Source organism: Wasmannia auropunctata, unplaced genomic scaffold, assembly GCF_000956235.1.
Source record: "Wasmannia auropunctata unplaced genomic scaffold, wasmannia.A_1.0 LD335594.1, whole genome shotgun sequence".
Taxonomy (NCBI): Eukaryota; Metazoa; Arthropoda; class Insecta; order Hymenoptera; family Formicidae; genus Wasmannia; species Wasmannia auropunctata.
Window position 1 is genome coordinate 95,065 of NW_012027296.1, and position 27,031 is coordinate 122,095.

General features: G+C 35.1%; 1 protein-coding gene across 1 annotated transcript in view; it reads right to left on the reverse strand.

The window, feature by feature from the left end:
* Window positions 1-27,031, reverse strand: part of LOC105456668 (inactive rhomboid protein 1) — a 79,046-nt gene that overhangs the window by 51,498 nt on the left and 517 nt on the right. The window contains exons 2-6 of the mRNA XM_011700877.1: window positions 21,912-23,408; window positions 21,209-21,654; window positions 19,253-19,793; window positions 17,797-18,125; window positions 17,610-17,715 (exon numbers count right to left, since the gene is read on the reverse strand). Of these exons, the coding sequence (XP_011699179.1) occupies window positions 17,610-17,715; window positions 17,797-18,125; window positions 19,253-19,793; window positions 21,209-21,654; window positions 21,912-23,408 (2,919 nt within the window). The remainder of the gene's footprint in view (window positions 1-17,609; window positions 17,716-17,796; window positions 18,126-19,252; window positions 19,794-21,208; window positions 21,655-21,911; window positions 23,409-27,031) is intronic.

The window sequence follows — 27,031 nt, forward strand, 5'->3', positions numbered from 1 at the left end:
ATGATACTAGCTCTAATTTTTCAAAAAATTATATTACAAAATTGCGTTACTTTACTCAATCCGAGCGATATTGATTTGTATAAAAGATTTGATATCAATAACTGGCAGAAAGTTATAACTCTATAAAAGAAAAAGCCTTTTTACAAAAGTGAAGAAAATGTTTAAAAATAATAACCCAAGTGATACGTATCTTTGTATTAATCAACAAGAGAATTGCAAACTTTAGAAAACAGATTATATAATAATTTAAAAAATTGTAATAATCAAAAAGCTATATAAATTTGTACTTTAAAATATAAATTTTGCTAAATGTAATTGTAATTACAATTTATATATGATTTATTTATGTAATGTATGATATAATTTCAGCATAGTTTCTATATTTTTGAACGTATGTATATTTCAATAGAATAAAAGATTTCATCACAAATTAAATTTTACTATTATATTTCGAGGTCTACAGAGTCAAGTGTTTTTATATAAAATTTTTTTATTTAAATTAAATTCTTTTATTTTGTACTGTCACATGTGCCTTGTATAGCTTTACAATAAATATTTATAAATATTCTAGATCATCTTTCAAGGAAGTGTCCAAGAAAAAACAAGTTCCTACCTCCCACTCTTGAATAAAATATATGTTTCATAATGATAACTGTGAATGTGTACGTATGTGTGTGATTGCAGATTAATATTTTTTTTCTATAAATCGAAATTCGTAACTGACCCAAGAAACAAAACTATTTTTTCATCCAAAAATATTTTGATGAACAGAATTTTTATATTATAAAGTAAAATATCCCCCCCCCCCTCTCTCTCTCTGAAGACAAAAAAAATAAAGTAAAACGGAAATTGTTACAGTTTTTCATCAAAATAAAATTATTGTTTAGCTTTAAAAAACTTTCAACTACTAATGGAAAACTTTATAAAATATTTATTGTCATTTGTCATTGATACTTCAATGCCACTACTCACTTTGTAAAAATTAAAATAACTTTATAATATAAAAATTCTACCTGTTAATTCTTCTCCTTTTTATAAAACAGGAATTGTGTAAAGTCGCCTTGTGAAAATAAAAATTTTTATAAAAATTATTTCAAAATAAAAGTCGATTTTTTTATCTATCTCTCGTAAGTGACCTACTTTCTCTCGGCTATCGTCTCAGTTGCAGTGGTCCAAAAAAAATTTATTCGACTCAAATCAATACTACGATTTCCGTATGAAATTAACTACAAAATCCGGCGAAGCGTGCGTATTTTCTTTCGAAATGCTTTGTACAGCGCCAGCACGATATATGTATATTCACATTACCAACGGCGACAGAGGTGAATTATGAAGTTATGCATCGTGCGCAGGGTGCTGGATGAAGAGAGAACTTCGAGATCCCCCGCGGGGCTCCCCCGAAGGTGATTCGCCGAGTCCTACCCGGAGTTTCCCGTGCTCTTACGCGTTTAAATATGGCAGCCGCGATAAATGTTTAAGGAATAGCTTCCTGTCCGCGTCGCATGTAGAATCCTCCTTTTCGAATTCCGCTTCTCCAACGAACTTTCCTTACGGCGGTCCGTTCTATGAGAATATGTGTCTCTTTTACGTTCCTAGTGCTTTTCAAGACCCTTAGCTTTGGCCCATTCACAAAGGTGTCAATTTTAACGTAAGAAGGGTTATAATAATTTAGATATGTAATTAGAAACGTTATTTAATTTGATACATAATTATTTAGGAATGAAATAATTAACTTTCAATACAATAACTGAAATAAAACACAATATTCTCTCTCTTTTTAATATGTTTATATGTATTATATATTTATGTTTATTAAAGTAATTTTACACGTTCGAGTTCTTTTTAAGAATTAATCCCTTAGAAAAAATTATTACTTCTTATAACAAATAAGATTATTTTATTGTTAAAGACACTTTGTAAATTTCATTAAACTAAAATTTCCTGAAAATACTTGGCGCAACTAATCCCTTAGCGAATATTTTTGGTATTTCCCGACGATCGAAACAGCTCATAAAACTCTCGAATTTGTGGCTATGGTCGAAGAGCGCGGAAAACCGCCGTAAACAAGAGCGGAGGAGGGCGTATCCTCGAAAAACAGCTCTCGACCATGACGTAAAACTACCCCCGATCCATTAAGGTCTCGGATAGGGCAGGATACAAAAGATATTTCGAGAGGGGATTAAGTCTCTCCTCCCCTGCTCCTTCAACCACTTTGCCTCTCCTTATTTTTCCCGCCACAAAATAAAAGCAACGCGAGGAAGAAAAAAAGAATTACCGTGGCAATTGCGGTCCAAAGTTCTTCGTAAAATTATTTAAAAACTTTTTTTACGTGTAACGTATACGTCTGAAACGTGGAACGTTACATTTTCCTAGAAAATGTATAAATGTTAACTCGCGTGGTGTTTACTGCGTTTCGACAAAATTTGACTTATTGTTAGAACTTTGATTCTCGATGGGAATGTAATTGTTTAACAAAACTTTCGTAAATCATAAACGTAAATCTAAAAATTCAGTATAAAGATAATTTGATATAAATCCCGCCTTATTGATCTGCCTTAAGCAATGCTCAGTATTAAACTTGATGTAAAATGTAAGAGTAGCGATTTAAAGAAATAATAAAATAATAACAATATAAAGATATAATTACAGTAATAAAAATATAATTTTTTTTATATTAGAATCATATTAGTTAGATATATAAATAGAAAGAAAGAAAAGAAGAAAAGAGAGAAAGAATAAAGAGAGAGAAAGAGAGAGAGAGAAGAGAAAAAAGAGAAAAAGGGGTAAAGAAGGGAGAGAAAAGAAGAAGAATAAAGTTAATTAATAAAAATGAATTTCTCCCATGTATGTTGACAAGACAACTCGACTTCGACTCGACTCGCGGAGAATCGAATCGATCGATCGCAATCTCCGATCCGGACCGCAATCACGCGAGAACGCGATTTCCGCGGCGGGACTTGCGGTCGTATTCCGTAGAATACCATGCGTTGCTCGCATAGTTTTGCACGAATGGCATTCGATAATTAGCCACCGGACACTCTCCGAGTTTCTCACGGAAATCACCTACCCATTCCGCTCTTCGACTTCTGGTCCTCTCCATCGCGACCCACTCGGCTCGCGATTCGCACCGATTTTCCGAATGTTCGCATTATATTCCACTCTCTTCCGTCAATTTCTTTTTCTTTCAGAAAATTAGAAGAGATCCATCGAAATTATATCTACTGTGAATATGTTCGTGGATGCTTCGATCTTTGCAGTTTTGTGCTGTTTTTGCCTCGGACCCTTCGCTTGGGTTCGCGCATACGAGTTTTTGCAAATTATATTTCGATTTCATGCAAATTCCACGACGGCTCAATCGTCAATTGCATGCAAATCTTTGCATCAAATTACCTATCAAGCTTGTACAAATTTTTTGCTAATTAACGCCAGATTTTAAAGGGACCTTTTGCGAATTCCGCGCCGGTTTTATGATAATTTTCCATCGGATCCTTTTTATACCCGAGGCACTTTATGCGAATCTTCCGCAATTTATTCGTTGATTTATTCCCGTGCTATTAATTTTTTTTATCCGATAACTTTCAATGTTACGTAAGGACTGTTTGAATTATTCATCGAACGTATTCGTGAGAATTATTCGTTCCAATTAGGTCATTTTACGAGAACGTGTTAATCGTTCTATTTAATTCTTCGTGAGTTTAATCGCATTTAATTCCTGACACATGTTATTTATACCGCCGTTTATTTCGCGCCGAGAGACTTCACTTGGGAAATTCGATCTAGGTATCAATCATTCTTTCCATCACTCGCCGTAGTTTCATGGTGTTTACAAGAGTCATTATACCGCGATTCGAAAACGCAGGCTTAATGTTGCGTCCTGAAAGAACCATCACGGAACGATGCACCTATTCCCCCTCCCCCCTCTTTCTCGCTCTCTCTTTCTCTTTCTCTCTCTCTCTATAAAATTTTAATTCAATTAGTGCCACCAATCTTTATCCCTCGCCTTCCCCGTCCATCCCGACCTTCGCATGCGTTTCGACGCAAAAATCAATAAGCGTCGAGACTATATGAAAACGAGCGCTTAAAGGAGCCATATTGTTTTCTCGGAAACAATATGGCCCGCCGTTCCGATCGTAACACATAATATAAGAAATAAGATATATAATATTAAACATAGTATAAATAGAAGCGACCCCGAGCGTGAGACGCGACGACTGAACAATATTTGGGACGAAAAGAAAATACTTAGAGGGGTTCATATACCAATCTCTCGCTACAAAAGAAAGTGAGAAATGGAGGAGACAGAAGAGATGCCCAAGATTTGGACAATGACCTACAAGATTTTCTCTTGGTTTCAGCTTGCACTTTTCCTTGCTGAAGCATTGTGTTGGCATGGAACTCGCTCCGACTATTTATATTATGTCTATAATTCTGTTAATAATAGGAGTAATGGCGACCGTCTGGAATAAACCGGGATTTACAAAGTACGCAGACAAATAAATTTCATTTGCGCAGAAGCGGGGCTATGTTTCTTCGGCCAATAACTTCCGGCGATAGAATTTTATATGTATATGTATATGTATATATATTGTACAGGGATTGGAAATAACTCGTTACTTGTAACGCCGTTATCGTTGCAGTTACTCTTTTTGTATCAGATTGGCGTTATTCTATTTTTTCGGTAACTATAACGGTAACGTAGTTACATTTTTTCTGTAACGGTAACAAATTATACAGTTATTTTTATCGTTATTTTTTGTATTTTAAACTTTTTGTATTTATGACAAAATTGTCATATGTGTATTCATTCTTCAGTCTTTAGCTAGTATTCACATATATTCACATTGTTTATTCTATTATTTTAAGACTGTTTTAAATAATGTCTTAAAATATTAATATACCTCTGTGATTAATTTATCACAGACATCTTAAGAATGCCATAAGTCAATCAATATCACAAATTAAATTAATAAGTAATTTAATAAGATATTTACGTTTTAAACATTTTAAAATACTTTGAAAAATTTATTGTGAAAAATATCAGCTAAATTGCGTTTCAAGATCAAAAATTTAATTGGCGTGTAATTTGTAGAAATGAACATGTATAATATATAAATTCACTTTGAAATAGTAAGCACGAAGCTGGAGCTCTAGCTCATATCAAAAACATTTCCTTTTTTAGTTGTATTTTTATATATCGGTTTAGTGTAATTGTTGTATTGCTTTTATTAATATTAAAACAAAAAATTGTATTTTAAATTATTTAAACTAATCTTGTTTTAGCATTAAAAAAATAAAAAAAGTAACGAATCGTTATTTTTTAAGGAACAGTAACAATAACGAGTTATTTTAAAAATCAATAACTAGTAAATTCGGTAACGAGTAACGATAACTAGTTACTTTTAAAAAGTAACTTTCCATTTCCTGATATTATATTCTTACTTATTTGCAGTTCATATTTCGCGCAGTGCTTTATTTATTATATCAAAAATTCAATATGTATTACATGTATATCTATTAATCGGTTAAATAAGCAGTTCTTTAGAAAACAGAGTGAAAATAGATTATAAAATCGAGAATATTGCAAAAAAAATTAAAAATAAATTATAGAAAAAGATTAGAATCTAAAAGTGTGCAAACTGAAACTTACGATAAAACAAAATATTTTTTACATTTTTTTCTTAATATCGCTTAACAATAATGTGTTGTGTATCCATATATAATAATAAAAATTATTATAATAAAACATTTGTGTTTAATTAATATATGTTAAATATATATATGTATACACAAGAAAGGTATCTCACTTTAAAAGTCATATCTAAATAATTTCAAAAAAATAAATTTAAGAAAGTTTTTCAGACAAAACTTTCATACATTTAAAGGGAAAATATACATTTTTATGCGGTGCGTTTCTAGAAATATCAACATTATCAGCATTCTTTTAAATAAATTATGTGATTTTTTTACGTAATGCGATTCCTCTAGTCATTCTGTATCTAAAAATGACAAAGTATTAAGATTACCACAAAATCAATTTAACATTTCACATTCTAACGTATTTTAACATAAAATATTAAATATCTCACAAAACTGATTCCAAGTTTCTTAATTTCATTAATATTTTTACGCACGAAATAATATGATAAAATAATTTATATGAAAAAGCACATAATTGCTTTAAAAAACGCAATTACAAATTGCAAATTATAAACTTCTTCTTAATTGCTATTATGTGCTCTTTTATGTCAATTATTGTAATCATCCAATCATTTTGTATATAAAACTGTTAAGTCAGATCATCGCAAGTAGTGAATATTTTATAAAATATGTCATATTTTATTCTGACATATTTTAACATAAAACACGAAATTTTCTTATTAAATATTTTTGACATATTTCAACATAAAATATAAAATATTTTTGTCTCGTAAACTACTGACGTTTTGACAACTTTATCTTAATTTTTTTAACATTACGTAAAAAATAGCTTGAGAAATTATATTAAGTAAATAAAAAATATGTACATAATTCTATTTAAAAAAAGCATTAATTACATTGATAGATGCTTAAAAAATATATAGTTTAAATAATATGTTACTTGCTTCATATTTCCCCCCTATAACTTTTGTCTGAACCTTTTTTTAAAAATTTATTTTTTCGGAATTATAATAGATGTAATGTTTTTATAAAATTAGATACCATACCTATATTTAAAAATATAAATTAATTGTTATGTAAGTATAGTGCGTGTACATTACAGCATTTTACATTGTTTTTACAGTACTTACATGACGACGGTAAAACTGACGTCAGCAAATTACAATGCACTGTCTCTAATTACAAGCGTGGACTGGTAGATGCACTGACGCGATGTATTTCAATGTCAGATTTCATTGTAATTACCGCGAGTTTATTCAACTACATTTGTGCGTAATATTAAAAAAGCACACTGATGTGGAAAAAAACATACATAATGCACAAATACATCACAAGTACACGTCATATGGCACGAATTTTTTAACTACATTTTATAAATGCGAATTTATAATTCATTTATTTACACTCTTCAGAATAAAAATCATTAAATTTATCATAATTTATAATTATACGTTTATTCATAAATTACACAATTAATTAAATAATACTTCACGTACAATTTAATTTCTTAACGTTTTGATCTTATGTATTCTTTTTATATGTCAATCTTGTAGTTCATATCGTTGGATATTGTAAAAATCAAAGGATGGATAAAACCAAATTTTGGCCTAAGCGATGGAACCTTTTTGATGTATGTTTTCTTATAGTTCTTGAGGTATGTGCTGAATTTATTTACAAATGTTATTTTCAAACTGATACGAGAAAATTGCAATCAAAGTAGCACAGTTTCGTCAAAATCTAAACAAAAACTCAGGAATACATAACGTTATCTCTTTCTTATCTTTTTTTATCTCTTTTTATCACCTTCTATCCCACCTCTCTGATTTTACTTAACCTAACATCATCCATTCTGACATCACCTAATCTTACTCATTGTCGCCCAATGTCCAATCTAACGTCACCCAATATGTCCCAAACTATTCCGTGCTTATGCATGATTCAGGAACGTAAACGTGACGGTTATCAGATTTCGCGCGCGCGGAAATAAATCTAAAAAAATACCACAAAATGATAACATGCGAATAACAAGCATCGATTTCCTATTTTACAGTTGCACGATTAACCAATGATAGCTAAAAGATCAGAAAAATCTTTCTTAATAAGAATGTATGAAAAATATTTTATAAATTTTGTGTAACATGATTTAATTCGAGGTTAAATAAGAGTAGAAAAATGGAGTAAAGTAAAAAATACAGATAGAAAGAATAGAAAGAAAAAAAGAAGATATAAGTGCTATACATTCTTGAGTTTTGTTCAGATTTCGACAGAAAATAACGTTTGCAAATGATTCAGATCATATCAAAAACTATAAGAAAAAACATACGTTAAAAATCTCCATTGATCATTCCATCGCTCGGTCCAAAATTTGATTATTTTATCTCATCAGCCTTTCTTTAGAAACAATCCTAATTATTTATATAAATAAAATAGATTGAGAAAATATTTTTTCTTTTAAAGCAAAGTTATAAGTACTCATAATAATAAAAAATAATAAATTTATAAATATAAATTTTCTGTAAATAGAAAGATGGTTCTATTTTAGAATACTAAAATGCATGATTAGTTTTTATAAGTATCTCCGCATGGTTTCACGTAGAATCACGTAATTTGGAATTCATGTTATTGCGCGCACGTGAAAAAAAATCGTCGTCACGTTTAAATATAACTTTATCATATTAAACGACTGTCGAAGATATCATATCATACTACTGATAAGGGACATCGCTTCAATTTAATATTGATTTAAATCACGCCGGAATTTATCTTGCACGCTATTTCAACTTTGCATTCGCAAAGTAACACGTCTAGCTGCATGCACTACTAATTACACCTTCACATCACTCACTACCAATACATTAATAATATTCCAAGAAGCTACGGAGATACACAAGAAAACGTTTATTACGTGCAGAATATTTCATTTAATAAATCAAAATACTATCTTGCCGTTTAAATAAACAGAAAAATGTATATAATTTACATTTCAATATCATCTCAATATAGCTGAATTTTTCGATTAAATAATTGTTATACATTAATAAAAAAAAAAGCGTGCCTTTCTTATATATACTTTTGGCACTGTTTCCGCGTAAATCTGCGAGTTACACGCGCGAATTATTGTAATACCTCCAGCGTTTTATCGTTCACTGTGTTTTTCACCATTAGTCACCAAAACGAAGCACGAATATAGGACAACGGGAAAAAAAACCCAAGCCAATTTCTTACGACGCGCTATAACGGGTGCTCCGCCAGCAGAGACGCGCCGCGTACTGATCGGACGGACGCATGCGTCGCATCGCGTCGCGTCGTGTTGCACGTGGCGGTGGCCGTCAGCTGTTGGGCGTCAACAAGTCCCGCTAGAAATGGGAGTGGGAGCCGGATTGCCGGATACCGAACGGTTTGAGCGGAATCGCGATTCGCGCTGTCTACTACAAGCCGTTGCGACAGAGCTGGAGATCGAGAGGACGTTCTGTCAATCTTTGGAATAATAGAAGGGGTAGATTATAATGACAGATGACATCCCCGAGAGGTATATTTTGGCATTGTCGAGAGTTTGAGAATTTAAGTAGAATTTATATTAAGACATTTATCGGACGAAATGTTCTTAAGCCCCTTGACAAACGTCCTTAAGCCCGTGTCACGCATTGGAAATTGAGTATTGCGAATTGAAGTATAGCATTCGATTAGTCAAGATAATTTTAATTTTAATCCGTTTCGTTCCGATTGGTTGAATTCTAATTTGCAATCCTTGATCTCCGATTCGCAGTGTCACACGGGTTCGAAAGTGTCACACTATACGCATTGTAGAACGCGGATTATAGAGTCAGATTGCAAACTGCGAATCGTTGACCAGTGAATCAGATCAGCAGATCAACAACTCGCAGTTCGCAATCTAAACGATCTCTACGTATCATAATGCGTATTGTGATACTGATACTTTATATAATCGTTTAAAAACTTAAAATTTATGTTTTTCTTTTTTGAGTTCTTGTACGATTGTATAATAATATAATTCAGATAAAAAATTTTTTTATATAAAAACATAAATATATATAATTATATATAAAATATAAGTTTTTTTTCTATTATCAATCTTTTTTTCTTATAAACAAGAAAAATAGTAAAAAATAAATTATTAAAAGGATAACTTTTGCATTGTTTTTTTTTATAAAAAGTGAAGTTTGAAAAAATGAGCTTATACATATAATTATATATAAATGTAATAATTGTATAGAAAAGTTTTTTTATATAATTAATAATTATATATGTGTAGCATATTGTACATAAATAATTTTTTTATGTAATTATATATGTATATCATACTTTTTGTAATTTATTGTATATAATTAGTTGTAATTTTACTTTTTGTAAAAGACAAACAATGTAGAAATTATTTTGGTAAATATTTTTTAATTATTTCTCTTATTTTTTTCTATGTGTATGGACAGAGATTATAAAAGAAGAAAACAATGTATATAAATATATTTTATATATAATTATATATTTATTTATTTATACATATTTTTGTATAAAAAAAATTTTATCGGGATATGAGTAATGTTATATTCGATTGATATGTAACAAGAATAATGTAAAGACTTTTGTTTATGAAGATTTTCAGCAATAAACACGATATAGATTTATGACAAAATTAATCCTGTCAAATAAGCTTGAGAAGTTTCAGCGACAGTGCGATGAGAGTGCAACAAATTGAAGGAGAGACTTCCCAACAAAGAGACTCAGTGAACGAATACTTATAAATAGATTTGGAAGATGGAAAACGTAGAAAGAGCATGGAGAAGAGAAAGGGAACGAATAGCAAGAAAGGCACGAGCGCGCACAAAGCTGCAGCGAAACAAAAGAAAAGAAGCGGAGAAGAGAGAAGAAGGAGAACGTGAGACGCGAAAAGAAAAGGAGAGAACGAGAAAGGAATGAAGTAGGATAGAGAAAGAAAGGGAATAACAGAACAGGGACGATGTAAAAAAAATGAGAGAAAAGGAGAGACAAGGATGGAGTACAGGATAAATGTGAAGGCTAATGGAGATTCTTACGCAACTCGTTTCGTGGCAAATGACACGCTATAGTGTCTGTATTCAGGTGTACAGTGTACAGTGTATACATACAGCTAAGGAAGAATATCATTGTCGTGCGAGCTGAAGGTTTACTTTCACCTGCCCAGCGAATTAGAACGTTTCTCGACGCATGCCAACATTCTGTAAAATTATTTTTCACATGTTTCCGTTAACTGGGACACTTATAACGCAAAAATTAGCGCGGAAAGCCGAGAAAATACACATAGCTGATTCAACATAAATTTCAACGCTTTAAGCTTTATCAAATTGATTACTACAAAAATTAAAAGCGACACAAATTTTCTTCGGAAAAAAAATAAGCCAATTCACAAATACGCATATTGTTTTGTGACATTCCGCTTATTACAGTTGCAAATTAAAACTAGCAATTGTAATAGTAGAGACATTAACAAAGAATGTTGATGTTAAATTAATTATTTGATAATTTATTATTATATATATATATATTATTATTATTATTATTATTATTTTCACAAGTATCACATCTTTTATATGAAATATTGAATTAATATTTCTTAATATATTATATAGTATGTACACAATAATGTTTTGCTGCGGCACGCCTCATTTTTTAATAAATATCTTTAAGATAATGAATATTTGCGTATATTAATTAAATATTTACAATAATAATTTCTACGATAAATTTCGAGTATGTTCTTCGGCCCTCTTAATTAGAATCTACTCCTTGCTCATATTATTTTTGCAATAATCGATTTTGCACGCGTGCAGTAATGCATAAGCAACGTTATTTTAAGAGGATATGGATGATGATGGGATCTAATAGGATTCCGTGGTTTGCGTAGATTCCGCTAAAAGCCTCCAAACCAGCGGGCTACTATTGCATTATCTAACGCATTATTATGCAACCTGTGGCGAGTCGGGGATAGAACCAGCGTAGATTTTGTTTATCACTCTATATACTGTTGGCGCTGTATGTGTCACGTTCAGAGATGTATGATCAAGGATATAAATATTATTCTCTTTCCACGCGACACATACATATTATCTTAATGCTTTCATAAAATCTGTCTGAGAAAATTTCGGGACGAGTGTCCTGAATTTAAATCAAAACTTTGGAAGCGTATAGAAGATCGATAAACTAAGAAAAAAAGTTCTTTAGAGAACTTGCTCGTTTTTGTTTCGTTTCGAAGAAAATCGCAAAAAAGAAAAACAAAACGTAATTTTTATTTTTGTATTTATTTATTACTTATTCATTTACGTTGTCACTTGCTTAATGTAAATATACAAAGAAGTCCAATAGTGTCAAATCAGGTGATCGGGGTGCCCAAGATATTACTCCTCTACGTCCAATCCATCATCGTGGATAATTTCTGTCTAGCCAAGCTCGACATAGCTCTACCATAATAAGCTGGATGCCCATCCAACTGAAACCACATTTCAATATGTTCCAGGTAGTCTGTCTTCTAAATAATTAGAAAAGTCGTTCTTCAAAGAATGTGTATATTAACTGCATTTAATCTTTCAAGTCATTGCTGCAAAAGGACATTTTAAACAATATCTACATTAAGCAAGTGACAGCGTGAATAAATAAGTGTGAATGAATAAATAAGCAAGTAAATAGTAAATGATAAAACTGAAAACTACATTTTGTCTCTTTTCGCGATTTCTTCAAAAAGGACTTTTTTCTCTAAAGAACATTTTTTCTTACAATTAGTTTATCGATCCCCTACATGTTACCGAAATTTTGACATTTAAATTTGAGACATCTTGTGTATATACATATATACACATTCATTTAACTTAAACTTAATAGATAATATCTGATAAATTAAGTTTTTAATAGATGCGGCGTATATATCCTATATATATATTTATAAACTTATACATATAATAAAAAAAATATTGTAACTGTGTTTTTTAAATATAATTTATAAATTTTTTTGAGAGATGTGAAAACATTCAAATAATTTTTTTTCGCGTAGAAAAAAAATAATATTTATTTCTTTGATTATATTTCTATGATCTTTGAACATATTTACATATGTTATATTAAAGATATATGTAAATATATACATACATATATGTATGTATATTTGTATAAATTTAATTGTGAGCTCTATCGCCTCCCTCTCTGATTTATTTATACTTAAGATGCTCAAATCGCCAAACTTCCATTTAGGACCGGAATTTCCGATTTTAATATAGTCGCTGTCAAAGAACACAACAAATTGTCTCGAGTTTACAAAAAGTGAAGGGTTAATTTTCAACTCCCGCTTGTAAAGCTCGTTCGAAGGAAACATGGGGCGAACTCTAAAGAAAGAAGCCTAAGAGATAATAAAAGATCCTCAAGAATGTTTTCTTCTCCTGGATTTATTTTGTAAAGGTTATTTATCTTACTTTTCGAATTGCTTACTTTTAAATAACAAAACATTACATGTTGTAATGTTATTATATATAATATTTATATTTATAGTATATGTAATATTTATTTGGTAATTAAACAATGCACACCATTATATCGATCATGTCGATATGCTATAATATAGTCTGAACTGGGTTGTCATTGAAGTCACCTTATTGTTAGACAATACAAACGTGATCGGATTCATGTAACCGGAAGTGACTACCTCTGCATCCCGAACGTGTCAAAACGCGTTTATGGAATAGATAATAGGCAGGAAACCTCAAAAGGACGTTTGCTCATAGTTGCGAAGGTCATTGCGAGATAGATTTGTTCTCACACTTCTCACACCTCGCCGGCAAGCGTGCCGATGGCACTTTTGTTTCTGAATACTCACAAATTTACCTCGATTCGAAATAAAAGTAACACAAGAACTATATTATTAGAGCTATCAGCTAGATTAAGAATAATTCGATCTTTTTAGCTTCAATTCGCTACACAAATCAAAGAATATTTAATGAATATATTTATCATTTCGAAAAAAGATGTAATATTTCTGAATACGCTTACCTATAGATAATTAAATATGTAGGTACATATAATTTTCTTTTTACAGAAGAAATAAATGTGTCTACCATTATTAATTTAATTATATTATTTTATAGTATAATTACTAATTATTACTAATTTTACCACTCTGATTTATCATTATAATAGTACTTTACCATTATAATAATTTGAATTATACATTTTAATTATCATTAATAATAATTGTACTGTTCTAATTTTATTATTATAATTTGTTGTTACAACAATATTTTAACTATTACAACATTTAGTTATACTATTTTAGTTACACTATTAATAATAAAATCATACCATTTCTATTTTACTTATCATTATAATTTAATTAACATTGTAATACTATTTTATTATTATAATCTAATTTTATATTATAATCTAATTTTATATTATATCTCATTTTAATCGCATAAAATTAGAACTTTTGAAAAATGTAATATTCATTGGGTCAATTTTGAAAGATAAGATTATAAGAAAAAATATTATTACTTCTTAGGTCAAGATCAAGGTCAGTCGGAGGTCATTTGGGGCTGACTGTGTAAAGGTAAACATTTACCTTTCTTTTATTTTGCTTCAACATTTTCAATCTCTTTGATATAAAATTTAACGTATTATTTTCAAAAAATAGAATATGCTGTAACACAGTGATTATTTTTAGATCAGAAGAGGATTCAATTCATGATTTTCCGAAATATTCTTTAACCCAACATTCGGCTCAATATTGCAATAGTATGTTCCGGTGCAGCATTAAGGGCGAGATCGCGTTAGAGAAATTTTGTCGCCGCAATTGTTAAGGGTCAGGAAAGCAAGAGGGTAGCGCAGAAATTATAGGCGGGCGAGGATAAAATCCTTAATTGAAACTGACATGGCGACGGCCGGTGTCAGATTGCAATTTCGTGCGACGGGGCCAGTTAAACTCACGAGCACGACATAATTACCGAAGTTGCCAGCAGCTCGTGGAACATCGTCGTTACCGGTGCAAGACAATGCCCGGATGCTACCCCTTACGACTTCCGGGTCATTCGTCTGCCCCCCCCCCCGTTTCTCCCCCGCTCATTTATCCCCCTCCCGTCCGCCGGTCCGTCAGCCCTCGCCATCGCGGAGCAGATCGTACTGCAGCCAGTCTGGATTAATTTGGATGAAATTTGAATGAAGAAGCAGAAGTGGACCAACTCCATGAAGATCGACTTTGCGAAAACTGTTAGGGGATCGTCGCTTGTTAATTAATTCCACGAAAATTTTACGAATTTTAATTAATATTGTCATGTTAGTTGCGGATAATAAGTTGTTTAAAAACCCGAATTATTAATTTTACATTTTCTTTGTTTCTTATAATCTTTACAGAAAAGCCACTATATAATGGCTCTATTCTGTCGGACTTCTAATACTAGAATTAACCGTTAGATAGTTACCAGTGATTACATATACTTGCAAATAAAAACTTACGCCTTATTTATATATACTTATAAGTCTCATTCGCATTTTACCGTTTTCCTATTGCAGTGTACACATCTTATTCGATTTACCGTTTTGTTTTATACATTTCTCAAAATTTTATACACACATTACACATACATTACATTAGTTGCAAATTGGGCTAATTTCATTTCTTTGTTATTATTTCGAATTCTCATTTATTTTTCCTTGTCATGTCGCCATATTGGATCTGCCATTTTGAATTTTTCATATCAAATTTGAATTCAGCGAACCTAAAAACTTCTTGTAAGCAAATCGTTAAAAAATTTGTAAATTTTTAAATAGTGGCATTATCATAGGACGGAAAGCCATTATAGTGACGTGGCTCTGAAACTGTCATATTTTGAGACAATGAATTATAATCTTACTTAAGAAAAAGCTGTAAGATTAAAAAAACAGATCCTACCGCCTTCTAAAGTAGATCCCATTATGAGTTCCGCTAATTTTATCCATAATTGAACGACGTAAACCAACGCGCAATAGCTCATAGAGCCTGGAATATCTAAAACATCGCAATATTCCAGGCTCTATAACAGAGATTTTTTTTAATGTTCTTCATATTTGTCACAACTGTAGAATGTAGAGAATTTTACTTTTAACAAATACTTCAAGAAACTCTGTGAATCTTTCTATTGTCGAGCACAGCGTCGGTTTACTCAAACGTGCTCGAAAAATATCCTGCACTGGTCTTTGTTTCTACGTCTGGCGATTCCATTATTGATTATCAATTCCGCGATTTTATTTCCGACGCAGGACGGCCGCTATGATTCAAAGAGACCAGCAATTTTTAGCGTAAATCGAGATTCAGGACACGAGATCTGCATTTGGCGCGGCGCAAAAGACAAGAGATCTCGAAAAGGTCATGCAACACTTTCGTCGCGGCAATCAGGTTAATGGAGTATCACCGGGGTCCGTTTTATCTTCCATACCGAACTCGTTTCAACGATCATTCAAGCATCCTCAATGATGGAGAACGTTATGCGCCAAAACTCTTTTGGCAGTGATAAGCCGGCTGTTACGCCGATCGATCTCTGCTACGTGAGACAAAATAATGTACCTACCGCGCGTTCTTACAAACTGCTAATGCGTACTATTTTATTTCAATTAATCCAGTAAAAAACGTCCTCGATAATATAACACATTTCGAGAGAGAAAAGAAGAGAAACATGAAGGAGGGGAGGGGGGAGGAGGGGAAAGGAGGAATTAGAACCGTTTTCAGTCAAATCCGGAAGAACGACGAGGGGTGAAGAAAGCGCCGTGTTAAACCAAAATCTCTCGGGCTCCCCATCGGCCCCATAAATAACATTTATCCCTCAATTAGGGACCTCTTCCATTCTAATTCGTGAGCTTTATTATACAGGCGCATTATTACTCGAGCATGTGCATTGCGGAAGCTATCCCATTTTACCCCTCCCTTCCCCCCCTCAACGCCGCAGCGCTGCGCGCTTCCCCCATAATCCCCGGGTTATACACGCGCAAGCTCTCAACACACGCTACAGCTTTCGCCTGTTCTTAAGCTCGCCGTAATCAATATTTCTTTTATCCTTTCCTTTGCCGACGATTATACGCGCGATTTACATTGAAATTTGCGGCTAATCGGCGGCAGGAAATCTCCCTCGCTTATTTGAGATTTGATATATCATGAGCTTTTCAGGAACAAAAAAAAAGAGAAGAAATTAGAGTTTACATTGCTTCGGAAATTACTACGTCATTTTATCAACGCGCGGCTGTCATTAGAGGCGAAACAGGTCTCTTCTTACTGTCGCAGGACAAATATTTTGCTTTCTAAGTATATGAAGCTATATGATATTTTATGTACAACGCACACATTCTATATTCTGTAATTAAACTTCTTATCAGGAATCATTCGCGCACGTATAGAGCTACATTCTCAATGCTATTTACATAACTATGTATATAATCCTATATATAGATCTCCCATAAAACTTAGATTCAACGACCTCGTACGTTCTCGAATCTCGTTCACGCAGAGAAAGGATTGGCCAACGCAGCTAAAATATACCCGTGGCAGCTAATGTGTGTCTTTAAAATAGGGACAGCTAATATCGTTACTGCCAAAGCTAAATTTATTATTTGTTAAAATTTAGACGCTACAGCAAAAAATATTTGCTGCTAAAATCAAATAACGTTTAGCTAATTCTATTGAGGAATATCCAGCAAAACTTTTAAGTTTTTCGGCAAAATCATTCTTTTTGTATGTCACTTTCTTATAAGCTACTCCTGTTAAAGTATGCGCTTTTATTTTAGCTAATAAAATTGTATCTTGCAACAAATATATTTTATCTTTAATAGATAACTTTTAGCAATGACAGCAAAGTTCGAACTACCTATTGATATTTAGCTGATAATGCTAAGTCATTTTTTTGCATGTTGAACGGTCTCACGAATTTACGGTGCTCAGAGTAAGTACTCACCATGACGAAGTCTGTGTGGGTATCGCCGGTAGTGTGCCAGGTGGCAGGGACCTCCTCATCTGGCAGCAGGCTCTGCCGTTGGCGGACACGTCTCCGCAACAGGCGGCTGGATTCGCGCACACGTGACGACCGACACCGACACCGGCGGTCGTCGTGGACGTTGCGGCGCCGACGGTGCCGACGGTGCCGGCAGTGCCTGTAGTCGCGCCAAATTCGACCGCGGAAGCACGCACTTTGGGCCTGAGCAACGGCGACGTGGCGAACGTCTCGCGCTGATTGGACGTCGTGCTGCTGGAGCTGCTGGACCCAGGACTCCCGCCCAGCCGACCGGACGTAGCGTACGCGAACCCGCGGAACCGGAAGTGCGACTGGTACGGATAACCGGCGGGCGGCGGTAGCCGGTAGTGGTGATGAAAGCCAAGGTCGCGACGCATGTATGGATCACCTGGATCGCTTGTAGGCACGTATCGATCGGTCGGCGTGTGCGCCCCGGGCGGCACATACCTATCCACGTACCTGGACAATCGTAGAAATCAAGCTTTCAAGTTCTGCTCGTGCGGAAATAGACTACTGGATAAGAAATTAAGACAAGATTTTGAGAGTTTTTATTAGAAAATATATAATTTTCGTTGGAAATGATTTGACATAAATTGCACGGTTATGCATTAAAAACAATTGCCATTCATTGATAATTACACAGTTCAACAAAAAAAAAATACCATAACAAAACTAGTTAAAATATATCACTTTCCGTAGTTTTTTTGACACTAAATCCGATTGTAGAATTGTTCTATCATCACAGTTTTGAATTTGCAGGTAAAGTTCCAAAAAATGACTATTTTCACGTATTTTATCACGTTAACTTCGAAATTTCGAAATACGACGGGGCTGAAGAAGTATTCTTGCAGTCTAAATTAAATATGTTATTAAAACTTTCAATTCCTTAAAAGGAATTTTTTGTGTCCATTATAGTTAATAAGTTATTTATTATTAAATGTGAGGTCTTTTGCGGAAAAGCTGTAAATTAAATCATTGGCAATTTAAATAACTTCTAATTTTATTTATTCTGCAGGATCCATTTTCAATTTAAAGCTTACACAAAAAATAAAACCTGTAACACACGCATACGCGTGCGCGCGCACACACACGCACACACGTATACAATTTTTAAACATCTTTTAAATTTTTATATCCGCTATATTGAATCCGCTATTTGGAATTTGTCAATTTTTACATTGGATTTGTATTCAGTAGCTTAAATTTAAGTTGAAATAATAAATAACTTTCGATACGCGGAAAAATGATCCATAATCTGTGACATTGCCTTATTTTTATATTTTTTATCACAAAGTGATATCAAAAAAGTTTAAACAAAAGTTGTTTATTTTTTAAAAATCTAACGATATCCTACTAGATCCCTACATTTCTATTTAAAATATCAGATTTGACTCAGATTTATCTTACTTCCGATAGTTACTTTTCGGAAAATGAAAATGCGACCGTTAGATATTTCTATAGCTCTGGATGAAAATTTTTTCCCCAACTTTCAACCATTATCCATTTCCAAGAAAAAAAAGAATGATACGAGTGCTCTGATTCATCCTGTATTGCGAGATATAATTTCTTATCACGTTGACTCTTACCTATCTGGATAGAGCACTTCGGGAGGCGGCTGGGGCACATATCGTTCTACTGGGGTGTGCGCAGTTGGGGGCACGTAGCTCACGTTGGACGAGCCGTAGGTGCGATCGGTGGACGTCGCGACGGCGGTGGCGCAAGAGATGGGTGTTATGCGACCGGTATACCTGTCCTTAGGCTTCGGCAGGGACAGGTATTTATCGGCGACGCTGCGTGCCGGCGAATAGCGATCAGAAGGAGCGTGAAAGCGGTCAGCTCCGGAAGTAGTCTGAAATCGGTCGCCATTACCGCCGGAGGTGAAGTATCGGTCTTGGCTGAACTGGTCGTTCTGACTGCCGACCGAGTAGCGATCGTAGCTGCTCTGAACTGACTTCGAGACCAGATACTTGTCAACGGTGCTCTTCGTGTTCTGATAGCCGCCGTTACCAATGCCGCGGTGAACGTTCGACGACGCTTCGGACGTCGGCGAGATTGACGCAAAGCGCTCATTGGAGGCCGATGATTGGGTGCCGGTAGTCGTTGTGTAGGGCGAGTGATATCTGGAGCCTGAGTTTCGAAACAAAAATTGGTACTGATAACAATTAAAACTAAGAATAAAGGTTTGCTGTGAAGCATGGGAAAAAATTATCGAACTATCGAAATTTAGTAGAATTTGAAACAAAGGAAATTCTATAATTATATTGGAAACTGTATAGTTATTTGTATAATCAAGTATTTTTATTTTTTTAATTTATAAAAATTTTTGATTATTATTCTTGAAATGACTTCAAGAAATTGTTCAACAAGAATTTGAGTAAAAAATTCTAAATATAGCTAGTTCTAATAAAAAGTCTTAGTATTAAAAATTTTTTTGGACAATGATATTAAGTTTTTGCGGAATGAAAGTTTCAGAATTTAAAAATAAATAAAACCCAAGTGGTACTATCTTCAATTTTGATCCAATAAAATGTAAGTGATATGTAAAAAAATAATATATTATTTATCCAAAAAATTTGATATAAATAACCGATGCCAAATTACAATCTTATAAAAAAAATTTTACAAAAGTAAAGGTTAAAAAAAATAAAACAGAAGTGGTACATATCTGTGTACAAAGAATAATCGAGAAAATAACGTATTATTTAAATAAAAGATTTGATATCAATAATTGGCGCCAAGAGAGAGAATTACAATTCTATAAAAAAAAACTTTACAAAAGTGAAGATTAAAATAAATAAAGCATAAGTGATACGTATCTCTCTTTGTACAAAAAAAAAGATATATTATTTGTATAAAAGATTTGAAATCAATAATTGACGCCAAATATTTTAATCTTATGAAAAAATTTTATAAAAGTGAAGATTAAAAAAAAATACAACCTAAATGGTATGTATCTTTGTATTTCCATTGAAGGGTCTTTCTATTCCAAGTAATAGTAGCTTTAATTTTTTGCAAATGTGTTACCTTACTCAATCCAAGTGATATGTAATCTTTATACCTATTCAACTCTTCCTATTTCAATCCAATGTTGTAATAGTTATTTAATTCTTTAAAACATTATTACATCACAAAATTGCATTACCTTACTCAATTGAAGTATTGTTACAAAGAATTAAAGAAGTAACTATACAAAATGAGAAAAAAAATTTAATTTAAAGAAACAATTTTTTATGTAAAAAACATTTGGCGCTGCTGAACCAAATAAAGAAAGCAATGAAAATAATATAAAAGTAACAACAAAGTTACTTTGATAATTTTTTAATGTTACATTGAATAAAAACATTTGGCAACGCCAAGAATCGCGCGTACTCTTTTTAGCGCCAAGACACGATCATGTTATTAGATTGGAACACTTAAATGTTTAAGTGAGTATATATAATATCAATAACTCATGAAAGCATATGAATGTTAGTGAAAAAAAAAGAAATCGAAGCACATTTTTTGTCTTTTACTCAGGAAAAACAAACAAGATGCACGCTTACCAGTCTCTGATGAGGAGGACGACGAAGAGGATGTCGGCGCCAGCAGACGTTCGGTGGAGGAGACGATGTAGCGCGGCGTCTCGGCACTGGACAGCCTACCGTCGTGCGCCGGCGACGATCCGGCCAAGTATCGATCGCTGGAGAACCTGTCGATCGACCGCGATTGACTACAACGCTGTAGAGCGAGGTCGTTGAAACGGTCGTTGCTGGACACGTATCGCGTCTGACTGCCGACCTCCGGGAAACCGGAGTACCGACCGAAGTCGGCGGACGCTGGCGAGCCGATGGCCCGATCGGTATACTTCTGGCAAACCGTCTCGACCCCTCTGTCGGTGTAGAGACGTCGATTTTGCTCGGTACTACTAGAGGAAGTTTGAAGTGACGAGCGGTCTGACGATGAATAACGCTGATGCGTGCTCTCAGGATTAGGCGAATTCGAGAGGAACCTGCAGAAATTCCGAATGGAAGGGATCGAGTGTACATATACGTAAAGCGTACTTTGGAGCTGCAGTAGAAATAGAGCATAATACATAATTTTTAAAGTTACGAATTATGCAGCAAATGCAACAATTGCTCGACATTATATGTAAACTTAATATCCAAATTAATGTATCTAATATTTAAAAACACGATTTAATGCTGCGGTAATTAACAAATTGGCGAAGTTATTATTCAAAATCGATTTAAGCTGACTTGAACTCACCTCTCGGTGGCCGCCGCCATCGTCGAATACCGCTCATGATGTGCTGTCGCTGGTGGATCCTGTCGTGGATACCTATCGTGAATGGGCGACTCGCCCAAATACCTTTCCGACTTCCCAACGAATCTTTCAGGCACCGGAGCGTGTATCGGCGAGGCGGATAATATCCTGTCCGCGGAAATGGCGGCGTAGCGGGTATCTTTGGCGTAGACCGCGCTGCCCTGGAGCCCCGTTTGAAGTCCAGCCTGAAGTCCGCCCAGGACCGGAGAGGATCCCGAGAGCAGGCGATCAGGTGTTCCAGAGTAGCGTTGTTGATCCTTAGCGTCGCCTGTGGCTGACTGCTGATTGGCCAGCAGCCGTTCGGCGGAGGCAAAGCGCTCCTTGGCGGGCATCGACGATGCTGCAGCGGCACCATCGGCGCCGTACTTGGGCCCCGGAGAATTGGGGGGCAAAATGCGATCAGCAGAAGGGTAACCAGCCAGACTCTGGCTCGAGGCGTACTTCTCGCTCGGACTGGGCGACAATGGCGGTGGTGGGACGAAGCGGTCGTTCGCCGGTGCTGGCGACGGCGGCGATGGGAACGTCTCCGAAGCGAAAGAGCCCGCGAGCGCGTTCGCGTTCGCGTACTCGCCGGACCCGCTCGTGCCGGTCGTGTCGAAGCGTAGCTCCGGGTTGCAGACCGAGTAACGATCGTTCGGGGCCCGTTGCTCGCCGTGCAACGCGCTGAGGTCGTTGAATCGCGCGAAACGATCAGCGCCGGCGTGCGCGCCGCCGTAGTGCCCCTGCAACGAGGACTGACCGTACGACGAAGTCTGATAATGCCCGAAACGCTCGCAACTCGACTGTCGACCGTCAGCGGTGCACTTGGTGAAATCGACCGATGACTTGTCGGACGATTTCTCGTGCCGCTCGGCCCCCAACCGACTCCCCACGTGCTCGCCGCTTTGGGCCTGATAATGTCCGAAACGCTCGCAACTCGGCTGGCGATCCTCTCCGCACTTCGAGTAATCGATGCAAGACTTGTCCACGGCCTTCTCATGCCGCTCAATCCCCATTCGCCCCCCCACATGCTCGCCGCTTTGGGCCTGATAATGCCCAAAGCGCTCGCAATTCGACGGACGGCCCTCTCCGCACTTGGAGAAGTCGATCGTAGACTTCTCCGCGGATTTCTCGTGCCGATCAACCATTCGGGTCCCGACATGCTCGCTGCTTTGGGTCTGCTGGTCCGACTGGTGACGCTCTTGACCCGACTGACTTGCTGTACTCGTGACCGAACGCAAGTCGGACGATTGCTGTGCTTGCTGCTTAAAGCAATCACTGGGATTGCTGGAACCAATCTGGGTCCCCACGCCGCCGGAATTCGGCGCGCTCGATCCGGGAAGCGGGGATGACGAGGACCCGTACTGCGCGATCGGGTGCTGGTGCAACAGGAGACGATCTCTTCGGCCATAGTCGTCGTCTGTCGGCATCCTGGTGGCCCGGGGCCCACTGTCAGGACATCTGCAATGAAAAAATCATGATCGTGAACTTAAAATTACAGGATGATACTAGTGAATATAAATATATTATAAATATAAATAAAACATGGGTTCTCTTTCATTTGTAAAACTAAGGCACTGGACGAAAATCGCTCGAACGTGAAAAAATCGATCTCTTTCACACGAAGTTACGTGTTACTCCCTCAAAATTAGTCATATGTAAAACTAATTATTAATTTGGCGCGTAGTTTAAATAGCTGAAAAATGAACTTAGAATTCTTATAGAAATATTTTTAGGCATCCAGTTCCGACCGGAAAGCGCTTTCAAATTTAATTGTGTTATTCACTTACGCAACGCACAGCCTAATTCAACTTATTATTAATTATTGTTTATACACGTTTATCGTCGATATTCTCCTTTAATACATAAATATTATCACACGCTCGGTGATTAAATTGATAAAGACGCTCGTCCCGGAAAGTTAGGATGCTCCAGGTTCAAATCCTGATTGAGGTAATATTTTTTACAATAAGTTCTGTAGTGTTTAAAGATGATTATTCGTATCTTATTAAAATTGCAGATCAATTTAATTGTGATGTCACTATTCTGCTTCAGTTTATGATTGCGTTGCAAGTCCGACATTAATTCGACACGCAGTTTATATAATTAAAAAATAGATACAGAATTCACCTAGAAATATTATTAGGCACCAGAATCGAACCTTGTAGAAGGCGTTCTCGAGTTTAAATAATTATTATGTTTAAAACTAGGATGACGCGCGCGTGCGCGTACAGCTTCAAGTGAAAGTGCTTGCCTTGTAGTCAACAAGTTCGATTCAACCCTCATTCCGTATATGTCACGACTATGTCACCATAAACAACTTGTTCTAAGCCCGTTTGACAAAGAGAATGGACTAGGGGGCAGTAAAGTAACAGTCTGCAAAAAAAAGATATGCTCAAACAACACAAAGATCTTTCCTTAGTGTCAAAATACTATAGAACGTACTTTGTACCATATAAGACAAAGTAGTAAGAAGAACAAAAATATCTAAAATTAATAAATTAGTGAAATATAATAATGAATATTCTTTTTTCCATTTTACTTTATAATATGAAACTCTTTGATCTTATAAAAAAATAAAGCTAAATAAAAGGTCTAATATAAGAGCTATGAGAATAAAAATACGTTTTTTTTTTGTTTATTCTTAACAGTTATTTAGAAAACAGCAATCTTGTTTCATACAGTGTGTAAACATTTTTACCAATTGCGCACTTTTTTCACTCTCAATAGACGCATTGCAGAATGAAAATTTTACAGCTCTTCGTAACTATTTCTCTCTCTCTCTCTCTCTCTCTCTCTCTCTCTCTCTCTGTGTGTGTTTTTACTCTTCTCTAGCTCGAAAATTTTTCCACGAATTTTCCTCTCGATTCGTGTCTCAATTCCCGCGATGCATCACGAGATATAGCATCCTCCGATGGCGACTCAATATAAATATTCGATCAATTGTTCTTATTCATCGTGACCATTGTGTCACCATTCTTCTCGCATAGTAACAGCAGAATTAAAATAATAAAACAAACGCATCGTAAATTCTTGCATTAATTCAAATTAATGGCGAAATTGTTTTTATATCCTTTCAGAAAGAACCTCTTCCATTCTTGCTAACTAATATGAACTTCCTATTATTGTCATATGCAATCCATTTATTACAAACAAATTTGTAATTAATATCATAATAAATATAAGTTTGTAAAGTGATTACATTAGAATTCATTGTCTCGCACCTCTTGCAGGGTTTTTACTATTCTCATCATCACGTGTGAATTAAATAAAAACGGTTAAACATTTTGCAGATAAATTGATGAATCATGTAAATACATTTTGGAGGAAAAACAAGAATAAAAGCTTAACTTAAAGACCTAACATGAAAACTGTAATATCATTAACATCTTTAAACAAAGTAAACAAAATGAATACAGCTTGTTTTTATTTTCCTTTTATGATGGCGTATCCTATTAAAGCTGCTTGCGATATTTTGTATTGCAGAAAGTAAAGAGATTAAAGTACGCGCTGCACGTACTTTAATCTCCACGAATTAGCATAAATTAAACCCAAAAAGTGGGTTTTTCGCGAGGAAAACTACGAGGAGGACAGATGTTCCCGCGATTGTTCCCAGGGCAATGTTTGCATTATCCCCGGGCATAGGCATTGCATAGGCCCCGGCCCGACGAGGAAATATTGAGATAACACGTGGGGTGTCTGGTAACGCCGTTTGATTTGCGCCGAAAACGGGGGCAACGACCGAAAACGCGTTTGTACAACACGCTAAACTCGCTAATTGCGAAAATCGCCGGCGGCGCCGCACCGTTTTCTATCTCGCTTAACCTGGAAAAGGCCAAAGCGGCTTTATACAATGAAAATTCCATGTGCAAAATATAGAAAGGAGCTACGATATCGAGAGAACGTGCAAATATTTTAATTATTACTAGTAACAGGTATCTTGGATAATAAGAAAAAAAAAGATAATGAATTGAGACATCCTCTAAAAGATCATTTCATTTAAATTTAGAAGATTATTTAAGTTCATGTATAGAAGCTACACGTAGGATTCTTCGCTTTCTATCATTTCGCGCGTCATCGAACGCCACTTCCGGGTCCGGGCAAGCTGCTTATTCCTTCTGCGACGCGTCAAAGAAATTCGAGCGAGCCTTCCTCGTTCACGGCGGAGCTGAATTTGACAAATGGTTTTATCCGGCAGTTGACGAGCGTACGTGCGCGCGACACGTGTCACGCGTGGCCGCGTTTCCCGATGGCGGGCGCCGAGAATACACCGTTCCGGACGAAATTTCGGAAGTCACGTCGAAGAACGTCGTCGCCCGTCCGCGAAACGACGCCCGGGCCTTACCGGGGTCGAAACGACGCCGTTTGAAATATTTATGACGGAAAATTTTCCCGGAGTGTTACTGGCGAGATTGCACAGGGATGGCTTTGCACCGCGATAGAAAGAAATTCCAACGCCGTTCTAAGCTTCGAGAGTTAAATTACATTAAAAGAGATCGGGAAGAACCAATATAAAAGTAAATCTTTTAAATATTTTACTTTTATTATATTTTTTTTATATGGAAAAGAAAACTTATTTCTTTTAAAATAGAAATTCAGCATTAATATATGTATATATAAGATCTCTTATAATTTATGAATGGACTGGTAAGATTAATGTCTATTTTAATAAAGAAGAGACTTGAAAACTGTTTAATTCCTTGCAAATTAAATAAAGAAATTACAATGAATAAGATGGGCCAATGCAACGATTATATCAGGATGTTGGTGCAATTTTATTATGTGATTTTACATACGTATCCTAGCTTCGACTAAACTGCGTGCCGTTACTTTCCGGATTCAACGCAACTCCCCATGATTGAAACAGGACCGTATAATCATTGTTGCATTGACCCATCTTATTCATTGTGTTTAATACATACGGTTTAATACATACATATATATAAATAAAATTTGTTGTAAAATTTATATTTTGTACCTTAATGTGAGGGAAAGAAACAAAGAGATGAATTTTTAAATAATTTAATTTATATTGATTTTTAGATATATTTTCACCGAAAATATCTTTTAATTAGATATATTTT